The sequence below is a fragment of the Schistocerca cancellata genome, chromosome 7, assembly GCF_023864275.1.
Source record: "Schistocerca cancellata isolate TAMUIC-IGC-003103 chromosome 7, iqSchCanc2.1, whole genome shotgun sequence".
NCBI lineage: Eukaryota > Metazoa > Arthropoda > Insecta > Orthoptera > Acrididae > Schistocerca > Schistocerca cancellata.
In genome coordinates this window covers 106,863,547-106,891,220 of record NC_064632.1, presented here as the reverse complement: position 1 = coordinate 106,891,220, position 27,674 = coordinate 106,863,547, and the positions used below count along the sequence as shown (strand labels likewise).

At 43.9% G+C, this 27,674-nt stretch overlaps 1 protein-coding gene across 2 annotated transcripts; it reads left to right on the top strand.

Moving 5' to 3' along the window:
* The first annotated feature begins 5,797 nt into the window (after nucleotides 1-5,797).
* On the top strand, nucleotides 5,798-27,674 carry LOC126092371 (uncharacterized). 2 transcript variants are annotated; one of them, XM_049907921.1, is made up of 2 exons: nucleotides 5,798-5,916; nucleotides 26,361-27,674. In XM_049907921.1, exons 1-2 carry the CDS (start codon nucleotides 5,805-5,807, stop codon nucleotides 26,573-26,575), a joined length of 327 nt encoding a protein of 108 aa, XP_049763878.1. In that variant the 5' UTR covers nucleotides 5,798-5,804; the 3' UTR covers nucleotides 26,576-27,674. The 2 variants fall into 2 exon arrangements, with proteins under 2 accessions (XP_049763878.1, XP_049763877.1); XM_049907920.1 differs by having other exon boundaries at nucleotides 5,798-5,920.

Genomic DNA, 27,674 nt, shown 5'->3' with positions numbered 1-27,674 from the left:
TGAATAAGAGCTGCATTATCTCTTTAGTGCTCCATTTCAGTCATTTTGTCGCACAGAAGTGATCAAAGTAGGTAATGGAAAGCTCATCATTGATTGACTGAGTTCTCGCTAAATGAAACTAAGAAACGAAATTCTACTAACTTTTATATTTTGTGATAACTTAACAATTTTTTATTTTACGTGAGGTCAACGAAATGCTGTTACATCAGCCATTGAATAATAGTCACATTTCTTGATTTAACGCCAGATCAAAATTTATTGCTTGTGAATATAACACACTATTTCAGCTTTTTGTAATTTTCACTAGTTGTAATGTACTGGCAACCTACTAATTTAATATCTAAAGAAAATTTTGAGTCACCATCCCCTTATTATTCACATTCTCGCTCCTTGCAGTTTTTTATACTTTGTGCCAGACGTGTTTCAGTGCTGTTATTTTATCAACAGCACGTTTTCAAAGCACTTGAAAGTAAGCTATATTCAAAACAAATGCATATCTGCACTTTAAAGTCTTATTTTTTTTTTCAAAATTTTGCCAATCAAGTTCCTTAGCTACACAATATTTCTGCTGGTGTGATTGTTTGTCCCGACTGTCTCGTTTGTAACGAAATTTAGGCCTAAAAATTAAATTACTAGAATGTGATGGTTCGAGTTACTTTTTTTTACCTCTTGCATTATGTGTTCTGCCTCGGTATCTACTTTTCCAAACAAACTGCTGCAGCCATTACCTGTGGTTTCCTCGGGCGTACATTTATCTATTACTTGTTAGTATCATTTGCTAGTGTAGTCTAGTTTAGAAATTAAAAAGATTTTGATTGCGGTTCAAATTTTAGATTCTTCTGTGATCAAACTGTCATTCATTTTCGTTTCAGATCGCTGTTTGTGTAAGTTTTGTACGCCTTCAAATACCAAACACTATTTCATTATGTAAATATAAGCACAACTGTGATGTTTACTAGTTGTTCCTGTATTTTGTAATCTCACTATCATCCGCTGGAACCGTATTTCTAAAATGTTTCGAGAGTAGTGCCAAATACTCACACTCGCGTGTGAATGGTAATCATGTTTCACATTGTAATGTAACCCTTTCAAAATAAAAGAAGAAACGTGAATGAAAAGTAATGAACGTACTTAATTACTCTCAAAACTAATTTTTCTAACTCGGGATACATCACTATGACCAGAGAAGGAGCAGTAAAAGGAAATATATGGTATAATGAGCTCAACTAAGAATAAATTCACTTCTTGTTAGCCAAAATAAACCCTTCTGTTACCTGATTTTGTACTTCTCAGGTTCAGAATCGTTGCTGGGGAGCAGATAAGTTTGGTGACGGCGGATCGTGATAATATGAAGTACAATGCGACAAATGTTTTGCATTATGCAAACAACATTGATCGCACTTTGTTGCAAAAAAACTTAGACTGCAGAGTTCGACTTGTAAAAAATGCAGATCTGTGTATAATGACGTGCGGATGGTACGCAATTCGACACTTCACCAAATCAATCGGTTCCCAACGTAATTAGAAAGTGGAACATAGAAAATTGCTAGACGTGTCATTAGTAACCGATCTCTATTAGACTGCTGTGAAATAAACAGTTAAATGCATCTTAATAGTATTATTATCATTTGTAGAAGAATAAGTATCAAGAAAATGCGTTCTTACAAAAGGCGGACAATAGAAGAAAGGATATTCAGGACGCTATACATGCGTCAGTTAGTTTTTAAACTCAGTAGCGCTAATCATAGCAAGGATGGCTATAGAGTAATACAGATATAACGTACGATTCTGTTCTTGAAGTATAATAACAGATTAATTTATTAAAAGAAGCGGTTATATTTTGAGCAATGCATTTGCAGAGTACAGAGATGAGATTTCCAAGAAGTGTCAAGGGATGTAAGAGAGCGCACACAAAAAGTTAGAAGGAAATATGAGAAGGTGGACTGAATGTAAATCTACAAATAATTAATCCTGAAAGATTACCAGTAAAACAAACGAAAGAGCAAATGAGACCCTGTAAGATCAAGTGAGAGATGGGAACCGCAACATGTTCCTATTAATATCTTGAAAATCACACAATCGTCTGTGACGTATGATTTCCAGTTCATGATTGCCTATCGAAGATGGAGCATAATTCTTTACATGAACTTGCAGAAATTCATTTACGGCATACTGTAGCAGGATGTAGTTCTCGTAAAACCAAACAAATGTACAGGTACAAGATTCACAATAGCGATCATTCTAGGGGATATAAATTTGCTATCATAAATAGAAATTAAATATAAGCAGGATAATTGAAGCAGAGAGAACTGTACAACGTTCTCGTCAGACGATTCTTTATGCAGTAAAATTTAAAGTGTTGATTGTGGATCCTGTGGATGAGACACATCAGTCACCTTGAGTGTGAAGTAACTCAGTTTGCAGAGTACTGTTGGAATAGCAACCGCAGCCCTGTCATAAATAACACGTTTAAGCAATGGGGACAGATAATTTTGAATTCAGTGTTCAGTCATGTCACTGGATTAATCAGCGTGGTACCGCAGTGCCGGACCTTACCGTTCATATTATTCATGGATGCTGCTTCCAACCGCTGGAGTATCGATGTCTGGAGTGATGAAAATCCTTTGCTCCTCATTGCCTCAGACAACGAACAAGAATACTTAAAGTTATGCACTGGAACTGTAAATCAACTGTAAGTAGGCTGTTTATGTTTTCTTATTGGCAACGTTACGTAGCGCTCTGTATGAAAATCACTGGCTGTGCTGTGTGCAGTCTGTGGCTAGTTTGCATTGTTGTCTGCCATTGTAGTGTTGGGCAGCTGGATGTGAACAGCGCGTAGCGTTGCGCAGTTGGAGGTGAGCCGCCAGCAGTGGTGGATGTGGGGAGAGAGATGGCGGAGTTTTGAAATTTGTTATACTGGATATTATGAACTGCTATGTATATTATGATTTTTCAACACTATTAATGTAAATACATTGTTTGTTCTGTATCAAAATCTTTCATTTGCTAACTATGCCTATCAGTAGTTAGTGCCTTCAGTAGTTTGAATCTTTTATTTAGCTGGCAGTAGTGGCGCTCGCTGTATTGCAGTAGTTCGAGTAATGAAGATTTTTGTCAGATTGCGTTGCGCTAAAAATATTGTGTCAGTTTAAGCACAGTCTTATATAATTGTTCAAAGGGGACGTTTCACAACTTCAAACAGTTTATTTGCTGCCACCATGTTTAAATATTACGCTTTCATTGAAGCAGGACATGAAAGCTGTATTTCTAGTAGCAGTTTCAACACGACAGTAGGGGGAAGTGCCCTTTCATTGAGTAGCGTTTCTAAATTTCAATTTCCAGTAAATTGGCAGTCTTTAAATTATGGAAATCTTTCTACTGTTTCTAGGGAATATTTAAACACTACCCTTGCAAAAAATCTTGCGAATATTTTCTCATTCTGTAATAGCAGAACAACTAAAATGTTAATTTTTGCCTCCAGAAGATGTGGTTCCTTTCCTATTTATGGGTTGCAAACGACATTAAAATTTAATGAATTAATAAAATAGCCTTTATACGCACCAAATGTTTGTTTCAAAAGTAAAGAGTGCTGCATAACCGTCGTTTATTCTGCAGATATTCCAGCCATTACAAGAAAAATGTTCAGTCTTTGTGCCTTTTGATACAGAACTCATATTTAAAAACTTTCTAGGCGTTATCGTCGACACCCGCACAAAACTCGTAACTTCAGTGAGAGCAACTGATGCACTGAACGCAGGGCTCTTTGGAGTGTCAGTTGACCACAGCTGTTCGCAAAACATACGCACCTCATTCTCTGCATATTCAGGCGGTGAGTCTTTCAACACTGTTCCACGAAGGCTTGAACCGGAGTCTTTCTCACCGTGATCCTGCCGGTTCGTGGCTTTCTGGATCTTTCTTACGACGGCTTCCTCTTGGTAGCCCCAGATGTTGAAAGTCTCTCAGCTGCATCAAATGAAGCCCCTGGAGTAGGTTTTGTTGATAGTGATGTCTTCCTTACCGTCTTAATACTTTCTTTTTCTTTCCTTATAGCCAGGGACAGCTCCAGAGCCTTTTCAGAACGAAGATAACGTCAACACTATTGCTTTACCCGTTTTTGGTGTTGTGTTTGATGATGGCAGTACAGGAGATGGGTCGATTTCAAAAATAGAAACAACTGTTTCTTTCATTCCATTAGCTCCAGTCGACAATCGCCCTGCTTTGGCTTCTGAGTCATTATCTGCATTTGCTACAAATTGCTGAGAAGAAAAAGTCATAGATGTAGAAAGCAGAGGCTTACAAGGATAGATCCCACATTATTCGATATCATCTGCAGCCACTTACATTGCTGCGGCTCTGGTCAATGACACCTCAAATACTAGAAAGGTAGCATCCGGAACACAGTTCAGCGCATCTGCTTGTATAAACCGACACCAAATTTCGGGAACCCGAAATAGTGCAACCTGTTGCTCGCTATTACTGACCATCCGTTACCTCTGCTTAGGCACTACCTAACCGTTAAGTGACCAGCCAACGACACGTTTTATCAATTAGATAAGAAAGAGCATGCTTCAAACTACTCTCTCATGTAAAATACTTTGAAAGTACGTCTTACCTGGGTTAACAAAAGGACTTACAAACGAATTCTGTAGAAAATGTTTATCTTGATCATGCAAAAATAGCTGTGGTGCACGAAACGTTAACAGCACCGGCGTCAAACTCACAATGGCGAGTCAACCTTCTCTACAGGTTGTCGGAGCGAGCCATAGAATGTAGTACCAACCAGGTGAGATATTCAATTAGCAAGTATCAGGAAACCACCTGAAATATGGGCACTTTACCCTAAGGAATCCCACTTCGATACTTATGTCCGTGAGCAACTAAACAACAGATACACTCATCTTTGGATTATAAGGGGTCACACTGTCATATGGTCAGTGTGGTATCTGTATCTCACTTCGATGGACTTTATGCCTACTTTGTTATATTAAATGTGACGTATTCATACCCCAGCCTTAACTGGCTATTTCAGTGTGAAACAGACAACTTAGATGTTTTAGCTGTTCGATAAAATTTTGTATGCCTTTGTAATGTATGTTTTGAGACTGGGAAACATCATCTTTATCAGTTTTTGATCATCTTAAGTTGTTGGTGATACGGGTAAGTTGTTAATGTCACTAAAGAAACGAAATATTGAACTCTGGCCATTAGTTTGTAATCTCAAAGTTCTTGTTTTAGTAGCCATCATCTGCGTAATTTTTAACTTGAAATTTGATACGTGCTGTATATGTGATCGTGTACAAACGAACAAGACTATGGAATAGCTCAGTGGGTTGCGCAGAAAAAGAGAGGTAAATATAAATCACGTTGGTCCATCGAGGATTAGACGCAGTGGTTAAGACCCTAGAGTCGTACTTGGGAAGAACAGTAATCCCAGTCCAAGTTTCCTATAGTTTCCCTCGATTGTTTCAAGTGAGAGTCGAGATTATACCATTTTTAATTCAACGACGATTCCAGAAGCCTACTCATCTACAGTTTGTTTCTCACTGCCTGAAACATATGTAACTCGCTGCAGCGTTTAAGGCAATAAAATCTTTCAATGATTGTCTTCTACCTGTCATTTAGTTACTATGTTCTAGTGGCATGTCGCAAAAATGTGCCTCGTGCCGCAGTGAGCGCTGGAGGGCGACAGGTCTTACACGAGTGTCCGAGGACATCGCTAATCTTATCTGGACAGGCCTCTGACTGACTGCGAAGCTATAAAGGAAGGCAAGCAAGCGTTGGTGGCCGCGGTACTTGAGTCCGACATGAAGGTGCTCACGCTGTTGGTCGCCATCGCAGTCTTGGTGGCATCTGCAAGGGGACAGATGTTCGTGGAGAACGGCAGCAAATGGATCACCAACCCCTACCCAGAGATGCGTGAGTAAGCTGTGGGCCTGCAAGGCCTCGAGGAGCACAACACTATCTAATAGTTCTAAATCGATAGCTAAGAGCTCTCAGGTTTGCGTCTTACACCTTTACGGTTTTCCCTACCGTTCTCGACCTTGAACATGGAAATTATCTTGTTGAAAACATCAAATATTCTTAGATTACTGTTACATAATTACTGTTACATAATATCATATTAAACGGTCGAATTTGGGAGTGGAGTTCCGATCTTGTGAAACACTTCTCGATGTGCCTCGAAAAGCAGCCGAACTATCACGTCACAGCTCGACGAGACTAATTCTCGAGCATCCCCGCTCTTGCGTTCAGTGTATTTTACTTTCTTTCACTAAAATTCACTGACGTACAAGACTGATTTCCTCTCTATTGACACTGAGATGCTTCAACTCTGAAGCATCACTACTATGTTGTACCGCTGCTGTGAATCAATCACTGATATTGAGAATAAAGAGCCTTTTTAATCTCATAACAAATCTTACACTTACGTTCTTCTCAAATGATTAACAGAACCAAAAACGTTTATAAAAGATTCTAACCAAAGTGTGTTTCATGCAGTAATACCGTTGATGAAACATGAATAGGGTATGGTTTGTATGACCCAGAGCTTAATGTCACTAAAATTCTGAAAAACCTCTGGCAAACGCTAGAAGCTGGTGAAAAGTACAGCTCAAGTCTACTAGAACCGGTACTAAACGAGGAATCTAGGAATATACTACAACCCGTCCCATATCCTTCCCGTGTGGACCGCGAAGACAAAAAAGGCTTTTAAGCGATTATTCTTCCCGTGCTCCATTCGCGAACTGAAAGGAAAAAAACCCCTCGTAGGATTATATTGAATATGAAAGGAAAAAGAGAGAAAGGGCAACTATAATTATGAGATGACGAAAATCGGCGAAGCCTATGTTATAGCCATAACTTTAACACGAAAATATGCGATCGTGGAAAGGCGATTAATCAGTTTTGTGCCTTAGAATTAACTTCGCAATATGATGACACTCATAAATGGCAGCGGACTTCGTTGTCATTCATCTGAATGAGACAGCTTCTTTTTCTGGAACGTGATGTTAGCACTTAAGACTACAACAATGGCCTGCCGTGGTGGCCGTGCGGTTCTGGCGCTGCAGTCTGGAACCGCGGGACTGCTACGGTCGCAGGTTCGAATCCTGCCTCGGGCATGGGTGTGTGTGATGTCCTTAGGTTAGTTAGGTTTAAGTAGTTCTAAGTTCTAGGGGACTTATGATCTAAGATGTTGAGTCCCATAGTGCTCAGAGAAATTTGAACCATTTTGAACTACTACAATGGCGGCCGGTCTATTGCGTCGTCGCATATCACATGAGGACAAGGAGTAAATTAAACAGTACAAATGAGAAAAGTAAATATCCATATTCCTGCAATTCAGCTTATTTAAAACAACATCAAAACAGACCACCTTCTATTCCACCCGTTCGCTAAGATGGCTACGACGGAAGAGAATGCAAGACAATACTGAGAGAGTAGTTTTTGTTCTGGTCTTCAGTCCTGAGACTGGTTTGATGCAACTTTCCATGCTACTCTATCCTGTGCAAGCTTCTTCATCTCCCAGTACCTACTGCAACCTTCATCCTTTTGAATCTGCTTAGTGTATTCATCTCTTGGTCTCCCTCTACGATTTTTACCCTCCACGCTACCGCCCAATAAAAAATTGGTAATCCCTTGATGCCTCAGAACATGTCCTACCAACCGATCCCTTCTTCTAGTCAAGTTGTGCCACAAACTTCTCTTCTCCCCAATTCTATTCAGTACCTCCTCATTAGTTATGTGATCTAATCTTCAGCATTCTTCTGCAGCACCACATTTCGAAAGCTTCTCTTCTTGTCCAAACTATTTATCATCCATGTTTCACTTCCATACATGGCTACACTCCATAACAAATAATTTCAGAAATGACTTCCTGACACTTAAATCTATATTCGATGTTAACAAATTTCTCTTCTTCAGAAACGCTTTCCTTGCCATTGCCAGTCTACATTTTATATACTCTCTACTTCGACCAAATAGCAAAACTCCTTTACTACTTCAAGTGTCTCATTTCCTAATCTAATTCCCTCAGCATCACACGAATTAATTCGACTACATCCATTATCCTCGTTTTGCTTTTGTTGATGTTCATCTTGTAGCCTCCCTTCAAGATACTATCCATTCCATTCAACTGCTCTTCCACGTCCTTTGCTGTCTCTGACAAAATTACAATGTCATCAGAAAACCTCAAAGTTTTTATCACTTCTCCACGGATTTTAATACCTACTCAGAATTTTTCTTTTGTTTCCTTCACTGCTTGCTCAATATAAAGATTGAATAACATCGGAGAAAGCCTACAACCCTGTCTCACTCCCTTCCCAACCACTGCTTCCCTTTCATGTCCATCGACTGCCATCCGGTTTCTGTAAAGAGCCTTTCGCTCCCTGTATATTACTCCTGATACTTTCAGAATTTGAAAGAGAATATTCCCGTCAACATTGTCAAACGCTTTCTCTAAGTCTACAAATGCTAGAAACGTAGGTTTGCCTTTCCTTAATCTAGCTTCTAAGATAAGTCGTAGGGTCAGTATTGCCTCACGTGTTCCAATATTTCTACGGAATCCAAACTGATCTTCCCCGAGGTCGGGTTCTATCAGTTATTCCATTCGTCTGTAAAGAATTCGCGTTAGTATTTTGCAGCTGTGGCTTATTAAACTGATTGTTCGGTAATTTTCACATCTGTCAACACCTGCTTTCTTTGGGATTGGAATTATTATATTCTTCTTGAAGTCTGAGGGTATTTCGCCTGTCTCATACATCTTGCTCACCAGATGTTAGAGTTTTGTCAGGACTGGCTCTGCCAAGGCCGTCAGTAGTTCTAATGGAATGATGTCTACTCCCGGGGCCTTGTTTCGACTCAGATCTTTCAGTGCTCTGTCAAACTCTTCACGCAGTATCATATCTCCCATTTCATCTTCATCTACATCCTCTTCCATTTCCATAATATTGCCCTCAAGTACATCGCCCTTGTATAGTCCATGTATATACTCCTTCCACCTTTCTGCTTTCCCTTCTTTGCTTCGAACTGGGTTTCCATCTGAGCTCTTGATATTCGTTAAAGTGGTTCTCTTTTTTCCAAAGGTCTCTTTAATTTTTCTGTAAGCAGTATCTATCTTACCCCTAGTGAGGTAAGCCTCTACATCCTTACATTTGTTCTCCAGCCATCCCTGCTTAGCCATTTTGCACTTCCTGTCGATCTCAGTTTTGAGACGTTTGTATTCCTTTTTGCCTGCTTCATTTACTGCATTTTCATATTTTCTCCTTTCAACAATTCAATTCAATATTTCTTCTGTTAGACAAGGATTTCTACTTGCCCTCGTCTTTTTGCCTACTTGATCCTCTGCTGCCTTCACTACTTCATCCCTCAGAGCAATCCATTCTTCTTCTACTGTATTTCTTTCCTTCATTCCTGTCAATTGTTCCCTTACTCTGTCCCTCAATCTCTTTACAACCTCTGGTTCTTTTAGTTTATCCGGGTCCTATCTCCTTAAATTCCCACCTTTTTGCAGTTTCTTCAGTTTTAATCTACAGTTCATAACCAATAGATTGTGATCAGCCCCTGGAGATGTCTTACAATTTAAAACCTGGTTCCTAAATCTCTGTCATACATAATCTGTCTGAAACCTGTCAGTATCTCCAGGCTTCTTCCATGTATACAGCCTTCTTTTATGATTCTTGAACCAAGTGTTAGCTATGATTAAGTTCTGCTCTATGCAAAATTCTACCAGGAGGCTTCCTCTTTCATTTCTTAGCCCCAATCCATATTCACTTACTACGTTTCCTTCTCTCCCTTTTCCTACTACCGAACTCCAGTTACCCACGACTGTTAAATTTTCGTCTCCCTTCACTATCTGAATAATTTCTTTGATTTCGTCATACATTTCTTCAATTTCTTCGTCATCTGCAGAGCTAGTTGGCATATAAACTTGTACTGCTGAAGTAGGCGTGGGCTTCGAGTCTATCTTGGCCACAATAATGCGTTCACTATGCTGTTTGTAGTAGCTTACCTGCAATCCAATTTTTTTATTCATTATTAAACCTACTCCTGCATTACCCCTATTTGATTTTGTATTTACAATCCTGTATTCGCCTGGTCAAAAGTCTTGTTCCTCCTGCCACCGAACTTCACTAATTCCCACTATATCTAACTTTAACCTGTCCATTTCCCTTTTAAATTTTCTAACCAACCTGCCCGATTAAGGGATCTGTCATTCCACGCTCCGATCCGTAGAACGCCAGTTTTCTTCCTCCTGATAACGACGTCCTCTTGAGTAGTCCCCGCCCGGATATCCGAATGGGGGACTATTTTACCTCCGGAATATTTTACCCAAGAGGACGCCATCATCATTTAACCATACAATAAAGCTGCATGCCCTCGGGAAAAATTACGGCTGTAGTTTCCCCTTGCTTGCAGCCGTTCGCAGTACCAGCACAGCAAGGCTGTTTTGGTTAGTGTTACAAAGCCAGATCAGTCAATCATACAGACTGTTGCTCCTGCAACTCCTGAAAAGGCTGCTGCCCCTTTTCAGGAACCAAGCGTTTGTCTGGCCTCTCAATAGATACCCCTCCGTTGTGGTTACACCTACGGTATGGCTATCTGTATCGCTGAGGCACGCAAGCCTCCCCACCAACGCGCAAGGTCCGTGTTTCACGAGAGGGGGGGAGGGGGAGGATAATAGTATTTGTCCTAAAAACAAATTCAGAGTGGACACGACCCTGATATCGGGAAGTTGTGATGATGATGAGGATGAATTGTGGAATTACAGCACAATGAGGAGTACCCACTACCACTGCGCTTCATACTGGTTTCCAGCATATAGATGTAGAACAAAAACGCACCAGCTGGGTGAGCGAAATAGACATCTTAACCGATGCTGACGAGGAGAACACGGCTACAGCCATCACTCGATTTCCAAGGAACTTCGCTAGGTGGAAGAGGAGTCAAAATAAGAGAAAACGAATCTCAACTCATCCGTGGATACTCGACCGTTTCTGACAAAAAAGTTCACGAGTTATTACCGAAACACTTTATGTGCATTTTACAGCTATGTTCAGATGAAATGGTGATTAACGTCGCGGCTCTTCAATTTTACGGTCCTTGTTCGAAAACCGATTATTGTTTTTATTTCCGTAGAGGGTTACCACACGAATGTTTCTTACAAAATTATGGGCTACAAGGGCATTGTATTAATTGTAAGTGTCATACATTTATTGTATAATATACAATATGTTGCATGGCATATGGAGGGGCTACAATCTTTTAAAATTATCATATTCTGATATTTCATTCTCATATCACGTCTTGCATTAATTCTTACACTTTAGACGTATAATTATTGTTCAGGAAGATTTGGACCGTTCCCTTGAATAACACCGATCGCAAAAACATTCGGAACATAGATATTCCGAACCCCACGAACATCGCGCAAATGCAGGTTTGCCACAGTGACATTTTTTTTACGGATCTCACTCGGAAAAGAAATGACAATAACATTTGTGAAGATTTTGCGCGCTGGTAACAATTTCGGAGGCGAACCGTACATAATGGATCACTTTTCCGAAAACTAGCGCTTGAAACTGATTATGTACCAAAAGACACTACAGGAATTTCGCCGAAAACGATCTCAAATAATGTTCCCATTCTTTTTTTATTCATTCATCTGACGTACAGTTAATAGACCAATAAAGACAACGTTATTTCAATAGACATAGGAAAACATTCGTACATTAATCTTCTACAGGCATGAGTATATAACTCAAAAGCAAAACAAACTAATATGGCACTTGCTGTGTTCTCGTCGTAGTCACTATTTATTACGTCTTTGACGATATTTCATCTGTACAGGATAGTCAGAAACTGGGAGGCTTGTAATGGTGTTGCAAAGTAGGTTGTGCTGAGAAATGACTGTTAAGAAATAAATTCGATGCGCTGCGGCGTTTTCGAGTTAATTTTCGTCGATGTTAGCGTGTCAGGTGTTTGCGCGCGCAGATTCAAGCGGCCTGCCAAGTGCAATTGGTGTCAGTTATTCTCACTGCAGAGACTACAGCTCACGAGACTGTTCAGCTTTTGGCTCTGGTTCGATCCTTACTGCCACTTCATGCCCAATTTTTGTATTGCTCTCTTGTTCAGTTTTAGGAAATCAAACGTAATACACGTTTGGCGACACGGTCTCTGGCGGGCCGCTTGAATTTGGGCGCGCAACGGTCTGGTTGGACAACTTCAACGCTAACTAAGTCTGAAATGCCACAATGTACAGAATTTAATTCTTAACATTATTTTTCAACACAAGACACCATGAGACATCCTTACATGCTTTTCAGTCTTGTTTCTGACCCACCCACTATGCAGACCATCCAATTTAGCTGATTAGGTATTCTTGCGCAGAACGTTGTATTATTCTGAGAAACATCAATACAAAAAATAATTCAGACTTCTCGGAATATATAAATTGAGTTTTCAAAAATCTCAGTACGGGTTGTCTTATTTGAAGACTTGCTGTTTACGACACGAGAATGCTGCGGCTAAATGTAGCTCATGGCAAGAGTGTAGACACAGTATCTGTGCAGTCTGCTAAATATACAGTGAACATGGCAGCACGTCTCGAGCTAATTTACTTTACGCTGGGTGTGATAATCGATGCAAAACGTACAAATCGTAGCATATCAAAGATTACACAGGGCGACCACATATATTGACCTATACGTGAGTCAAATCTAAAGTTGTAAAATTACTGTAAGCTACTGTAGATTATCGTAATTAAGTGTAGATTATGGTAGTTTTCCTGTTAGCTTTGGTCAGTTAGGATCGTATTCGCATTACCTGTATGCTACGTGTGTTGCATACTTCTACATCTACATTTATACTCCGCAAGCCACCCAACGGTGTGTGGCGGAGGGCACTTTACGTGCCACTGTCATTACCTCCCTTTCCTGTTCCAGTCGCGTATGGTTCGCGGGAAGAACGACTGTCTGAAAGCCTCTGTACGCGCTCTAATCTCTCTAATTTTACATTCGTGATCTCCTCGGGAGGTATAAGTAGGAGGAAGCAATATATTCGATACCTCATCCAGAAACGCACCCTCTCGAAACCTGGCGAGCAAGCTACACCGCGATGCAGAGCGCCTCTCTTGCAGAGTCTGCCACTTGAGTTTGTTAAACATCTCCGTAACGCTATCACGGTTACCAAATAACCCTGTGACGAAACGCGCCGCTCTTCTTTGGATCTTCTCTATCTCCTCCGTCAACCCGATCTGGTACGGATCCCACACTGATGAGCAATACTCAAGTATAGGTCGGATGAGTGTTTTGTAAGCCACCTCCTTTGTTGATGGACTACATTTTCTAAGGAGTCTCCCAATGAATCTCAACCTGGTACCCGCTTTACCAACAATTAATTTTATATGATCATTCCACTTCGAATCGTTCCGCACGCATACTCCCAGATATTTTACAGAAGTAACTGCTACCAGTGTTTGTTCCGCTATCATATAATCATACAATAAAGGATCCTTCTTTCTGTGTATTCGCAATACATTACATTTGTCTATGTTAAGGGTCAGTTGCCACTCCCTGCACCAAATGCCTATCCACTGCAGATCTTCCTGCATTTCGCTACAATTTTCTAATGCTGCAACTTCTCTGTATACTACAGCATCATCCGCGAAAAGCCGCATGGAACTTCCGACACTATCTACTATGTCATTTATATATATTGTGAAAAGCAATGGTCCTATAACACTCCCCTGTGGCACGCCAGAGGTTACTTTAACGTCTGTAGACGTCTCTCCGTTGATAACAACATGCTGTGTTCTGTTTGCTAAAAACTCTTCAATCCAGCCACACAGCTGGTCTGATATTCCGTAGGCTCTTACTTTGTTTATCAGGCGACAGTGCGGAACTGTATCGAACGCCTTCCGGAAGTCAAGAAATATAGCATCTACCTGGGAGCCTGCATCTAATATTTTCTGGGTCTCATGAACAAATAAAGCGAGTTGGGTCTCACACGATCGCTGTTTCCGGAATCCATGTTAATTCCTACATAGTAGATTCTGAGTTTCCAAAAACGACATGATACTCGAGCAAAAAACATGTTCTAAAATTCTACAACAGATCGACGTCAGAGATATAGGTCTATAGTTTTGCGCATCTGCTCGACGACCCTTCTTGAAGACTGGGACTACCTGTGCTCTTTTCCAATCATTTGGAACCTTCCGTTCCTCTAGAGACTTGCGGTACACTTATAAGTTAAGTCCCATAGTGCTCAGAGCCATTTTTTTTTTACCAAAAACGCACCCACTGTTATTTTCCGGACTTAGATCGAAAACCAAAAAGAGATGGTAAAATAGAGCGAAGGAGTCATATGGCATTGTTGGATGAGAGAATTTGATAAGTCTATTGGAAAAGGGGTTTCTTCCTTCATGCATAAAAGCCCTCACGGTGTGTGAGTGTCTGAAGTGTATCTGTCGAGTGTACGTGGCTGTAATGGGTGCATGTATAGTGCGATGTAATATTTGTGTGATATGATGATGAGGAAAGGGAGAGGGCGAAAATTTCTGCAGCACGTAGCCTACTACTCTCGAAAAGAATCGAGGTGGCAGCCGAGCTTACAGTGCCGCATGGATCACCAGCAACCGATATGCTCTCTTCCATAAATTACTGCAGAGAGTTTTGGAATTTAATCCACGACATTGACGCAACGACTGGTGATCAGGAACTTAGCGTCGCAACTATGTGGACGAAATATTGGCGGTGAAGACTTCTACGAACTAGATGCCTCTCCGTTAGTTGCCTCGGCTACAAAGACGAATAACGAGCTGGTAACATACCTGTAGCATGAGTTTTATGACATTGTCAACGACAGAATATTGTGTACTATCTGCTTCTCCCTGAAATTTTCATAGGTATTGTAAGTTTCTGAGTCTACCATAACTATACTCCAGAAACATACTAAAGAATTTAGTCACATCAGACATTATGATACCTATGCAACAAGTCTGCTGCTTCACCTTTCTACGCCAACTATTGACTAGTGTATCGATTGTGATTTTGATAGTAACATTCGGTAATCTCTGGTCATGAGACATGGCTTTCCCGTGATTTTATACTGAGCCTGAAGCTAGTGAAAAGTTAAAACGATAAAGCGCCTCACAGATTGGCCATTTCTCACTCGCTCAGAACAATCGAAAATTCGATAAATAATTTTCTGCGGTACTCTGCTGCACAGTGATAATCGCGGCTTCTTGGAATGGCAGTTGAAAAGACAAGCAGCGTAATTTCAAGTGGAATCGAATAAGGAAATCGAAGAGAACGGCTGCGCAGTTTTATGCTACTTCTTTTCTTACTACGTAAAAGTCCGCAGTTCGTGGTCTAGGGGCCAGCGTTGCTGCCTCTGGATCATGGGGTCCCGGGTTCGATTCCCGGCCGGGTTGGGGATTTTCTCTGCCCGGGGACTGGGTGTTTGTGTTGTCCTCATTAATTCATCATCATCATCATCATTTGTGAGAGTGACTAGATTGGATTGCCAACAAAAAATGGATTGTGTAAAAATTGGGACTTTGTTCGGGCGCTCATGTTGTTGAGCGCCCCACAAACCAAACATCACCATCTTACTATGAAAATCTAAAGTCCTATAGTAAGGATGATTTTTCTCATGTTCTTCAAACAAAATCATAATTGTCTTAACAGACGACCAGTTTCGATCGTTTCAAATGGACATTTCAAATCCAATTGCTACACAGAAGAACCAAGTGTTCTCACGACTGCATTAAACACAACTGGGATATGACAGTGCGTTCTCAGTTATAAATTTTAGTTCTTTTATTTAATTTATTGGATACTTTAAGTGTACCGTGTGAGCAATAAGGTAATCCCCGACTGTAAAATTAATTTATTTTTGTATAAAAATTTGAGGTAAGGGTGAGATTTGTATCTGTTAATTGTCTGAGCAGCCTGCGTTAATACAGAAACAGAAAACAAGTCGGTAAGTGTCCACCTGGAAGCATTTGGACGGATACAGCACATGTAGTGACTAAATAATATAAACTTCAGTTTGTCGGCGCATATATTTTCTGTCTGTGTGTGTAGAGGTTAATCGCAGACACTGCGATAGTGATATTGATATGATATTCACTAATACATAGACAGAATCCCAGGAAGGTTTCTGCGTATAATTTACAAATATTTCGTGTAAATTGGCTGAAACATGATGTATTTGCCCCCAGAGAACTTTCCTGCATAAATCGTTTTAATTATACTGGAATGTGGAGCTAATATTCAGTTACACAACGTAGTTCTCTGAATTTTAATTATAACTCATCGCATTCAGTCGTAAGCAAATTACCATTCCACCAGACAAGTCGTCCGCCCGTAGGTATTAAGTGCCACACATGCGAAGCCGCGGTGAGTCGCTCGTCTGTACTAAATTTCATTTCACAAATTACAAGAGCGACCGACTGTAGTTATTCTCCATGTTAGAGAGGAGAAAATAGTTGCCTAGCTGTCTGGCCATCATAACGGAACGATAGTCTAGGAAATATCGCAACATTATTGCCCCCAACCGTCACATCACAGTGATGCACTACACCGTCTCATTTATACCATCAGTGTGAAAACTGAACAAATAAGAAACAGTAGGCAGTGGCGACATGTCGACATTCACCGCAGATCAGATGTTGGCATCAGAAGAAACCAAGGACCCCATTATTTTGTAATGTAAAAACACGTACTACTCGTTTACCTCCAAATTTTCAGCAGTGCTCCCTATCTACATCTACATCCACACGATTACTCTGCAGGTCACAATTAAGTGTCTGGCTGATCATCATCGAACCATCCTCAAGCTATTTCTCTATGGATCAACTCTCTAACAGTGTATGGGAAAAACGAACTATTTTTCTGTGCGAGGTTTGATTTCTCCTATTTTTATTTTGTTATAACGATCACCCCCCCCCCCCCCCCCCAAACAAAATATTTTCACACCCTGAGAAGAAAGTTGGTGACTGAAATTTTATGAGAAGATACTGCCGCAATCAAAAACGCCTTTGTTTGAATGATTGCCACATTAATTCACGTATCATATTCATGGCGCTCTCTCTTCTACTTCGCCGTAGTACAAAATGAGATGCCATCCTTTGAACTTTTTCGACGTCGTCCATGGATCATAACTGATGCGGATTCCACACCGTAGAGCAATACTCCAGAAGAAGACGTACAAGCGTAGTGTAGGCAGTCTCTTTAGTGTAGTCTTCGGTTTGCATTCCGACAGCCCAAGTGCAAATGGCAAAACCAACAGTGGAAACATCTCACATCTCCCCTGCTAAAGAAATTCAAAGCTGTTGACACAGGTTCCGGTAAGATCATGATGACCATCTTCTTCGAATGCAGGGGCCTCTGCTCGTCGCGTTCCTCGAGCGTGGAGTCTCAACCAATGCGCAGCGTTATGAAGACACTTCGAAGAAATTGCAATGCGCCATCAACAAGCCTAGGAGTTTTGTCGGACGGATTCATCCTGCTGCACGGTAACGCCCGCCCCCACATTGGCAATCGAAGTCTGCGCTTCAGCGATTTGGTTGGTAAATACTGAAAAAATCCTCCATACAGTTCGGATCTTTCATCGTGTGATTTTAACATCTTTGGCGATCTGAAGAAACATGTGTGGACGTCGGTTTCAGTCGGACGTGGACATGCCGTAGTGGGTGCAATAGTGGATCGGTGAGCGGCCTATCGCGTTCTGCGAACAGGAATCGATCATCTCGTCTCCCAGTGCAATAAATTTCTTAACGCATGAGGATTACTTTTGAATGGTACATTTCATGGTCCTGTTGTACCGGGTGTTCGGTTTTCATTTGACTGCCCTTATACACTCCTGGAAATGGAAAAAAGAACACATTGACACCGGTGTGTCAGACCCACCATACTTGCTCCGGACACTGCGAGAGGGCTGTACAAGCAATGATCACACACACGGCACAGCGGACACACCAGGAACCGCGGTGTTGGCCGTCGAATGGCGCTAGCTGCGCAGCATTTGTGCACCGCCGCCGTCAGTGTCAGCCAGTTTGCCGTGGCATACGGAGCTCCATCGCAGTCTTTAACACTGGTAGCATGCCGCGACGGCGTGGACGTGAACCGTATGTGCAGTTGACGGACTTTGAGCGAGGGCGTATAGTGGGCATGCGGGAGGCCGGGTGGACGTACCGCCGAATTGCTCAACACGTGGGGCGTGAGGTCTCCACAGTAAATCGATGTTGTCACCAGTGGTCGGCGGAAGGTGCACGTGCCCGTCGACCTGGGACCGGACCGCAGCGACGCACGGATGCACGCCAAGACCGTAGGATCCTACGCAGTGCCGTAGGGGACCGCACCGCCACTTCCCAGCAAATTAGGGACACTGTTGCTCCTGGGGTATCGGCGAGGACCATTCGCAACCGTCTCCATGAAGCTGGGCTACGGTCCCGCACACCGTTAGGCCGTCTTCCGCTCACGCCCCAACATCGTGCAGCCCGCCTCCAGTGGTGTCGCGACAGGCGTGAATGGAGGGACGAATGGAGACGTGTCGTCTTCAGCGATGAGAGTCGCTTCTGCCTTGGTGCCAATGATGGTCGTATGCGTGTTTGGCGCCGTGCAGGTGAGCGCCACAATCAGGACTGCATACGACCGAGGCACACAGGGCCAACACCCGGCATCATGGTGTGGGGAGCGATCTCCTACACTGGCCGTACACCACTGGTGATCGTCGAGGGGACACTGAATAGTGCACGGTACATCCAAACCGTCATCGAACCCATCGTTCTACCATTCCTAGACCGGCAAGGGAACTTGCTGTTCCAACAGGACAATGCACGTCCGCATGTATCCCGTGCCACCCAACGTGCTCTAGAAGGTGTAAGTCAACTACCCTGGCCAGCAAGATCTCCGGATCTGTCCCCCATTGAGCATGTTTGGGACTGGATGAAGCGTCGTCTCACGCGGTCTGCACGTCCAGCACGAACGCTGGTCCAACTGAGGCGCCAGGTGGAAATGGCATGGCAAGCCGTTCCACAGGACTACATCCAGCATTTCTACGATCGTCTCCATGGGAGAATAGCAGCCTGCATTGCTGCGAAAGGTGGATATACACTGTACTAGTGCCGACATTGTGCATGCTCTGTTGCCTGTGTCTATGTGCCTGTGGTTCTGTCAGTGTGATCATGTGATGTATCTGACCCCAGGAATGTGTCAATAAAGTTTCCCCTTCCTGGGACAATGAATTCACGGTGTTCTTATTTCAATTTCCAGGAGTGTAGTAGACTGCCTTTCGTTCTTTCCTCCGTCGTGTGTTGCTTCGCTTATAAGATAACAGAATTCTTTCACATCGTCTACTACGGTGTCGCCAAAATTAACCATTTGCTAATCTCATTCCTGTTACTTTTCGTCTTTCTTTGGTGTACTCTGTCCACATCATTTCATTAGACCACTTCATTTAACATATTCTCTAATTCTTCGCCAATTTCGCCAAGGGTAGTTACGTCACCGGCAGTATTATCATTTATAGCAATATTATCATTCATATCCTTTCACTCTGAATTTTAATCCCACTTTGGAACACTTTTTTAATATTGGGCATTATTAGACGGAGAAACTACATCGTGTTCTTACACCTCTTCTAATCCAACCACTTTAGTGATGGTCTTCCATTCGTATTATACCCTACTTGTTCTTCCACATATTGTAAATTATCCGTATCTCCGTGAATATTATGCCAATTTTTCTGAGAATTTCAAACGTCTTACTCCATTTTACGCTGTCGGACGCTTTTTCCGGATCAACAGCTCCTATTAATATGTCCTGATTTTCTTAACCCTTCCCTGCATTATCAAGCGCAATATCATAACCTTTCCTAAAGCCAAAGCGATTGTCATCTAATAGTTCCTCGGTTTTATTTTCCATTCTTTGGTATATTATTCTCGTGGTCAGATTGAATGTTTAAACTGTTAAGCTGATATTGCGAAGATTGTCACATTTATTTGCCTTTAATGTCTGCAGGATTGGGTGGATTATTTTCTTCCGACAGTTCGTTGATATACGTGCAGTCTCATTGATTCTACTAACTTAAATATTCATTCAGTTACTATTCCCTCAGGTGGTTTTGAGGTTTCTAAGAGATGATATCACTGTATTTTGCCTTGTTTGGTAGCATTATATATTATGGTTACAATTAAACTTTCGCTACTTGAACCACTGTAGAGGGAAAACTATTTACCGTCCGGATACCCAACTTTATACACTCCTGGAAATTGAAATAAGAACACCGTGAATTCATTGTCCCAGGAAGGGGAAACTTTATTGACACATTCCTGGGGTCAGATACATCACATGATCACACTGACAGAACCACAGGCACATAGACACAGGCAACAGAGCATGCACAATGTTGGCACTAGTACAGTGTATATCCACCTTTCGCAGCAATGCAGGCTGCTATTCTCCCATGGAGACGATCGTAGAGATGCTGGATGTAGTCCTGTGGAACGGCTTGCCATGCCATTTCCACCTGGCGCCTCAGTTGGACCAGCGTTCGTGCTGGACGTGCAGACCGCGTGAGACGACGCTTCATCCAGTCCCCAACATGCTCAATGGGGGACAGATCCGGAGATCTTGCTGGCCAGGGTAGTTGACTTACACTTTCTAGAGCACGTTGGGTGGCACGGAATACATGCGGACGTGCATTGTCCTGTTGGAACAGCAAGTTCCCTTGCCGGTCTAGGAATGGTAGAACGATGGGTTCGATGACGGTTTGGATGTACCGTGCACTATTCAGTGTCCCCTCAACGATCACCAGTGGTGTACGGCCAGTGTAGGAGATCGCTCCCCACACCATGATGCCGGGTGTTGGCCCTGTGTGACTCAGTCGTATGCAGTCCTGATTGTGGCGCTCACCTGCACGGCGCCAAACACGCATACGACCATCATTGGCACCAAGGCAGAAGCGACTCTCATCGCTGAAGACGACACGTCTCCATTCGTCCCTCCATTCACGCCTGTCGCGACACCACTGGAGGCGGGCTGCACGATGTTGGGGCGTGAGCGGAAGACAGCCTAACGGTGTGCGGGACCGTAGCCCAGCTTCATGGAGACGGTTGCGAATGGTCCTCGCCGATACCCCAGGAGCAACAGTGTCCCTAATTTGCTGGGAAGTGGCGGTGCGGTTCCCTACGGCACTGCGTAGGATCCTACGGTCTTGGCGTGCATCCGTGCGTCGCTGCGGTCCGGTCCCAGGTCGACGGGCACGTGCACCTTCCGCCGACCACTGGCGACAACATCGATGTACTGTGGAGACCTCACGCCCCACGTGTTGAGCAATTCGGCGGTACGTCCACCCGGCCTCCCGCATGCCCACTATACGCTCTCGCTCAAAGTCCGTCAACTGCACATACGGTTCACGTCCACGCTGTCGCGGCATGCTACCAGTGTTAAAGACTGCGATGGAGCTCCGTATGCCACGGCAAACTGGCTGACACTGACGGCGGCGGTGCACAAATGCTGCGCAGCTAGCGCCATTCGACGGCCAACACCGCGGTTCCTGGTGTGTCCGCTGTGCCGTGCGTGTCATCATTGCTTGTACAGCCCTCTCGCAGTGTCCGGAGCAAGTATGGTGGGTCTGACACACCGGTGTCAATGTGTTATTTTTTCCATTTCCAGGAGTGTAGAAATCACCTTTCAGTTGCGTATATATATGTGTGTGTGTGTGTGTGTGTGTGTGAGTGTGTGTGTGTGTGTGTGTGTGTGTTTGTGTGTGTGTGTGTGTGTGTGTGTGAGTGTGTGTGTGAGTGTGACTTCCTAAGGGAACACACTGCTGAGGTCATCGGTCCCTAGACTTACAAACTACTTATACTAACTTAAGCCAATTTATGCCAAAAACAACACACACACACCCATTCCCGAGGGAGGACTCGAACCTCCGGCGGCTGTGGCCACGCAACACGGACATGGCGCCTGAAACCACAGGGCCACTCCGTGCGGCTTGGGTTGTTAGTAGAGTTGATGTCATGACTTGCCTTCAGGCGCCGGTGCTGAGACACCGACTTTCGGTTGCTACACAAGCATAAATGTTGATTACGACTGCAGAGAGTCAACATGGATCTGGTCAAGATGAGCAGTGGTTTGATCGTAAACCAGTCTTATCAAAACAGCAGCTATAGAGCTATGGTTCTTTTCGAGTATCGGCGCATTGCTCGTGAGTTCACCCGATTAATCTGTAACACATTTGGAGAAAACCGAATCATTGTCCGAAAGTTCTAAACTGCTAAGCCACCACGATCATGAGACTCGAACCCTTGTGATTTCTGGCTGAGGAGTTACCTGGGAGACAGGGTTTACCAGTGGGCCACTAACTCATTTTGGAGATTGAACATGAGCCCAGCGAAGGAGGTGGCCAACATTGTACCTGAAATTTTTCGGGCAGTAGTAGAGCAATTTCTCGTGCAGTTCCATGTTTTCGTGGGTGCAGATGCTCGCCACATTAGGCAACGTTTGTAACCTGGAACGTAAGTATGCAGACTGAAGCGATAAATGAAAATTACTCTAACACCTACGGCACACTGGAACAGTGGCGTTGCACTACTGCACGAGCTATCTTTAGGACGCCTCCCTCCTCAATCCAAATTCCCATTCACGCTTCAGCCCATTTGGTATTACCGCTAATCACGAACATCACTGCAGAGTGTTTCCAACTGTATTGGCACAGCACCTCAGGATCTAATGAAATGGGGTATCCTGCCAGAAACCCAGGTATAGGTGCTTTAACCAAAGGAAACCATGTGGTTTCAGGGACATTCTCAAGTCTCAAACATCCATGATGTACTCTCCTGGAGATGGAAAAAAGAACACATTGACACCGGTGTCAGACCCACCATACTTGCTCCGGACACTGCGAGAGGGCTGTACAAGCAATGATCACACGCACGGCACAGCGGACACACCAGGAACCGCGGTGTTGGCCGTCGAATGGCGCTAGCTGCGCAGCATTTGTGCACCGCCGCCGTCAGTGTCAGCCAGTTTGCCGTGGCATACGGAGCTCCATCGCAGTCTTTAACACTGGTAGCATGCCGCGACAGCGTGGACGTGAACCGTATGTGCAGTTGACGGACTTTGAGCGAGGGCGTATAGTGGGCATGCGGGAGGCCGGGTGGACGTACCGCCGAATTGCTCAACACGTGGGGCGTGAGGTCTCCACAGTACATCGATGTTGTCGCCAGTGGTCGGCGGAAGGTGCACGTGCCCGTCGACCTGGGACCGGACCGCAGCGACGCACGGATGCACGCCAAGACCGTAGGATCCTACGCAGTGCCGTAGGGGACCGCACCGCCACTTCCCAGCAAATTAGGGACACTGTTGCTCCTGGGGTATCGGCGAGGACCATTCGCAACCGTCTCCATGAAGCTGGGCTACGGTCCCGCACACCGTTAGGCCGTCTTCCGCTCACGCCCCAACATCGTGCAGCCCGCCTCCAGTGGTGTCGCGACAGGCGTGAATGGAGGGACGAATGGAGACGTGTCGTCTTCAGTGATGAGAGTCGCTTCTGCCTTGGTGCCAATGATGGTCGTATGCGTGTTTGGCGCCGTGCAGGTGAGCGCCACAATCAGGACTGCATACGACCGAGGCACACAGGGCCAACACCCGGCATCATGGTGTGGGGAGCGATCTCCTACACTGGCCGTACACCACTGGTGATCGTCGAGGGGACACTGAGTAGTGCACGGTACATCCAAACCGTCATCGAACCCATCGTTCTACCATTCCTAGACCGGCAAGGGAACTTGCTGTTCCAACAGGACAATGCACGTCCGCATTTATCCCGTGTCACCCAACGTGCTCTAGAAGGTGTAAGTCAACTACCCTGGCCAGCAAGATCTCCGGATCTGTCCCCCATTGAGCATGTTTGGGACTGGATGAAGCGTCGTCTCACGCGGTCTGCACGTCCAGCACGAACGCTGGTCCAACTGAGGCGCCAGGTGGAAATGGCATGGCAAGCCGTTCCACAGGACTACATCCAGCATCTCTACGATCGTCTCCATGGGAGAATAGCAGCCTGCATTGCTGCGAAAGGTGGATATACACTGTACTAGTGCCGACATTGCGCATGCTCTGTTGCCTGTGTCTATGTGCCTGTGGTTCTGTCAGTGTGATCGTGTGATGTATCTGACCCCAGGAATGTGTCAATAAAGTTTCCCCTTCCTGGGACAATGAATTCACGGTGTTCTTATTTCAATTTCCAGGAGTGTATATATGTAGACTGAAGCGGCGAATGATAATTTTTACCATGGTAAGTATTCGAACCCGGTTCTCTTACTCACTAGGTAGACGCACTAACCACTACGCCACCTTGGCACAGTGGCTTCACACAACTCCCTTGACAGCTCAGCCCCTTTGTGTTCCCCTAAAGTCGAACATCATCGCAGAGACTCTCCAACTGCTTTAATCAAATTAAACTCTACAGTTCCAGAGAACACTGGTCTCCTGATGAATAGGCAGATTTGCTAACCACTATAGAGGAGAGAAGTGCGCTAGGGTAGTCTGTCCAGGTGTGCAAAGCCACTGTGCCTGGGTGGCTTAGTGGTTAGTGCATGTGCCTACTGAGCAGGAGAACTGGGTTCGAATCCCAGCCTGCGTATATAGGTCATAGATGTCTCATACTTCAAAAGATCTTTGGAAACATATAGCTTCATTTGACTAGAACATAAACATGGTACTAATTATCAGATGTTACCCACTCGTGTGGAAATTAAAATATGTTTCGTTCAGTGGTTAATTCGTTATTTTTCTTCCACATGCCTGTATAAAAACCTGTATAAATATTTCCACAAAATTTCAGTGTTCCTACGATCATTCGTTTTTCATAGGGACCTTCTCAAGCAACGAAAGATTAATTATAAAATGTTCAAATGTGTGTGGATTCCTAAAGGACCTATCTGCTGAGGTCATCGATCCCTAAACTTACTTACTACTTAAACTAGCTTAAACTAACTTATGCTAAGAACAACACACACACCCATGCCCGAGGGAGGACTCGAATCTCCGGCAAGAGGGGCCGCGCTGTCTGTGACATAGCGTCTCAAAACCGCATGACCACTCTGCGCGGCTAATAATTATAACTACCCTGCGCAATCACGTAATAGGATAACAATCGTAGGCTTTTTGGACCATATGTTGGCCATCTTCCGATTTTACACTCTCTTAGGTTGTTCGCAGATGAAGCTGTAATTTACCGCCTAGTAAGGTCATCCGAAGACCAGTATCAGTTGCAAAGCGATTTAGAAAAGATTGCTGTATGGTGTGGCAGGTGGCAGTTGACGCTAAATAACGAAAAGTGTGAGGTGATCCACATGAGTTCCAAAAGAAGTCCGTTGGAATTCGATTACTCGATAAATACGATTCTCAAGGCTGTCATTTCAACTAAGTACCTGGGTGTAAAAATTACGAATAACTTCAGTTGGAAAGACCACATAGATAATATTGTGGGGAAGGTGAGCCAAAGGTTGCGTTTCATTGGCAGGACACTTAGAAGATGCAACAAGTCCACTAAAGAGACAGCTTACACTACACTAGTTCGTCCTCTGTTAGAATATTGCTGCGCGGTGTGGGATCCTTACCAGGTGGGATTGACGGAGGACATCGAAAGGGTGCAAAAAAGGGCAGCTCGTTTTGTATTATCACGTAATAGGGGGGAGAGTGTGGCAGATATGATACGCGAGTTGGGATGGAAGTCATTAAAGCAAAGACGTTTTTCGTCGCGGCGAGATCTATTTACGAAATTTCAGTCACTTACTTTCTCTTCCGAATGCGAAAATATTTTTTTGAGCCCAACCTACATAGGTAGGAATGATCATAAAAATAAAATAAGAGAAATCAGAGGTCGAACAGAAAGGTTTAGGGGTTCGTTTTTCCTGCGCGCTGTTCAGGAGTGGAATGGTAGTGAGATAGTATGATTGTGGTTCGACGAACCCTCTGCCAAGCACTGAAATGTGAATTGCAGAGTAATCATGTAGATGTAGATGTAGATGTAGATCCGGAATCTGGCGAACAAAGCGTTCACAACGTGTGTTGTCACACGTAGCATATGCTAGCAGAGGTGCAGCGCGGGGTAGCCGCGCTCTCTAGGGCGCCTTGCACGGTTCACGCGGCTTCCTCCGTCTGAGGTACGACTCCTCCCTCGGGCATGGGTGTGTGTGTTGTCCTTAGCGTAAGTTAGTTTGAGTTAGATTGAGTAGTGTGTAAGCCTAGGGACCGGTGACCTCAGCAGTTTTGTCCCATAGGAACTTAACGACCACCTAGCAGGTGCGAAGGGAAGCTGGTCAGACACTTAGCGGCGCCGTGTGTTGGCAGCGCCCAGCTGCTGCAGGAGGTCCGCCGTGGAGGTGTGCAGCCGCACGTCGACCCAGCTGGGCTGGCCCTTCGACCCCGGCTGCGCCCTCAGCTGCAGCATCCGGCGCGGCGGCGCGCCTCCGGGGTACTTCGAGTGCCGCGACTCCGTCTGCCTGTGCTACCTCTCGACAGTCCCGCAGCCAGCTCCGGCTTCCTCTCTTCCTACCGTACGCTAATACCTCAGCACTGAACAAGGTTTGTCTGTACCTTCGGCCATAGCTAGATACTAGTAGACTGGACACGACGTCATTTTCGTGGCTCAAACAACTCTCGGCTGAAACCACGTGACTACTGGCAAAACGTGGTTGTTTCGTGTTGTGCTTAAGGGTTTCAGAGCGCTTTGTCGCCGGTGGCAAAATTACATTTAATGGTGAAACTATTGTTATACTAATGAAAATATGTTTACTGAAAATTGTAGGGCAAATGCAGCTATTGTTACAGGCGCTGAAACGCAAGGACGGTAAGCCAACTTTCCACTAGCGCATTTGCGCGAAACACTCTCAGGAAAAATGTTTTGACAGGCCAAAGACTGGAGGGAGTTGGCTTTGCAGTGTTGGTGTTCCAACGCTTTTCTATTTTCCTGAACATATTAAGGGGAAGAAACAGTGTTAAATGCTCCTTCCTGTTTGCATTTCTGTAGCTTTCGCGGACAACAATATCAACTGTTTGTTTTCTTTTATAAGTGACCAGAGATAAAAAAAATCCGCGCATACAACGTTTTTAGTTCAGACACGAACTCACTCTTATTTCTTACAAGAATTTTAGTGTCGTTTGCCATAATTGATATTTTATCGAGTAATTTCGTTTCGATAACTACTCAAGTGGCGTCTTATGTATTTGTTAGGCTTTTATAACTGCAACAGCAACAGATGCAGGTCAACTGTAGCTCTGGTTTAATTTATCACAGAAGAAAAAAAAGTTTTTGTAGGAATTACGCAGCATTTCATTAAGAAATTTGTGAAAAATAGGATACAAATATCGGGAGCCAAATTCCTGATCTGAAATGCTGCAAACATTTTGCCAACAGTCACGTGGTTTCAAGTCTGAGACACTCCAAGCGCATAGCCTCTGTACATCAAGCCCTTTCTATAGTTGTCTATGGTCGAAGGTCTGTACATAAGACGTTCTAATTTCAGTTTGTACTGTTTGTGCAAAATTAATGTAAAGTGCAGTATTTGGCAGTAAATGTACACTTTGAGAGTTTATAATCAAAAACATGATTTAGTACTGCTATCTGTTCATGAGTTTAAAAGCAGTTGAAAATAAATTTTTATT

Excerpts from the sequence above, each read along its gene's own strand:
- LOC126092371 (XM_049907920.1), top strand. The coding sequence starts at position 5,805 with ATGAAGGTGCTCACGCTGTTGGTCGCCATCGCAGTCTTGGTGGCATCT. Across the intron at positions 5,921-26,360 it reads CCCTACCCAGAGATGCGTGA|CGCCCAGCTGCTGCAGGAGG; the intron begins GTAAGCTGTGGG and ends GTGTGTTGGCAG.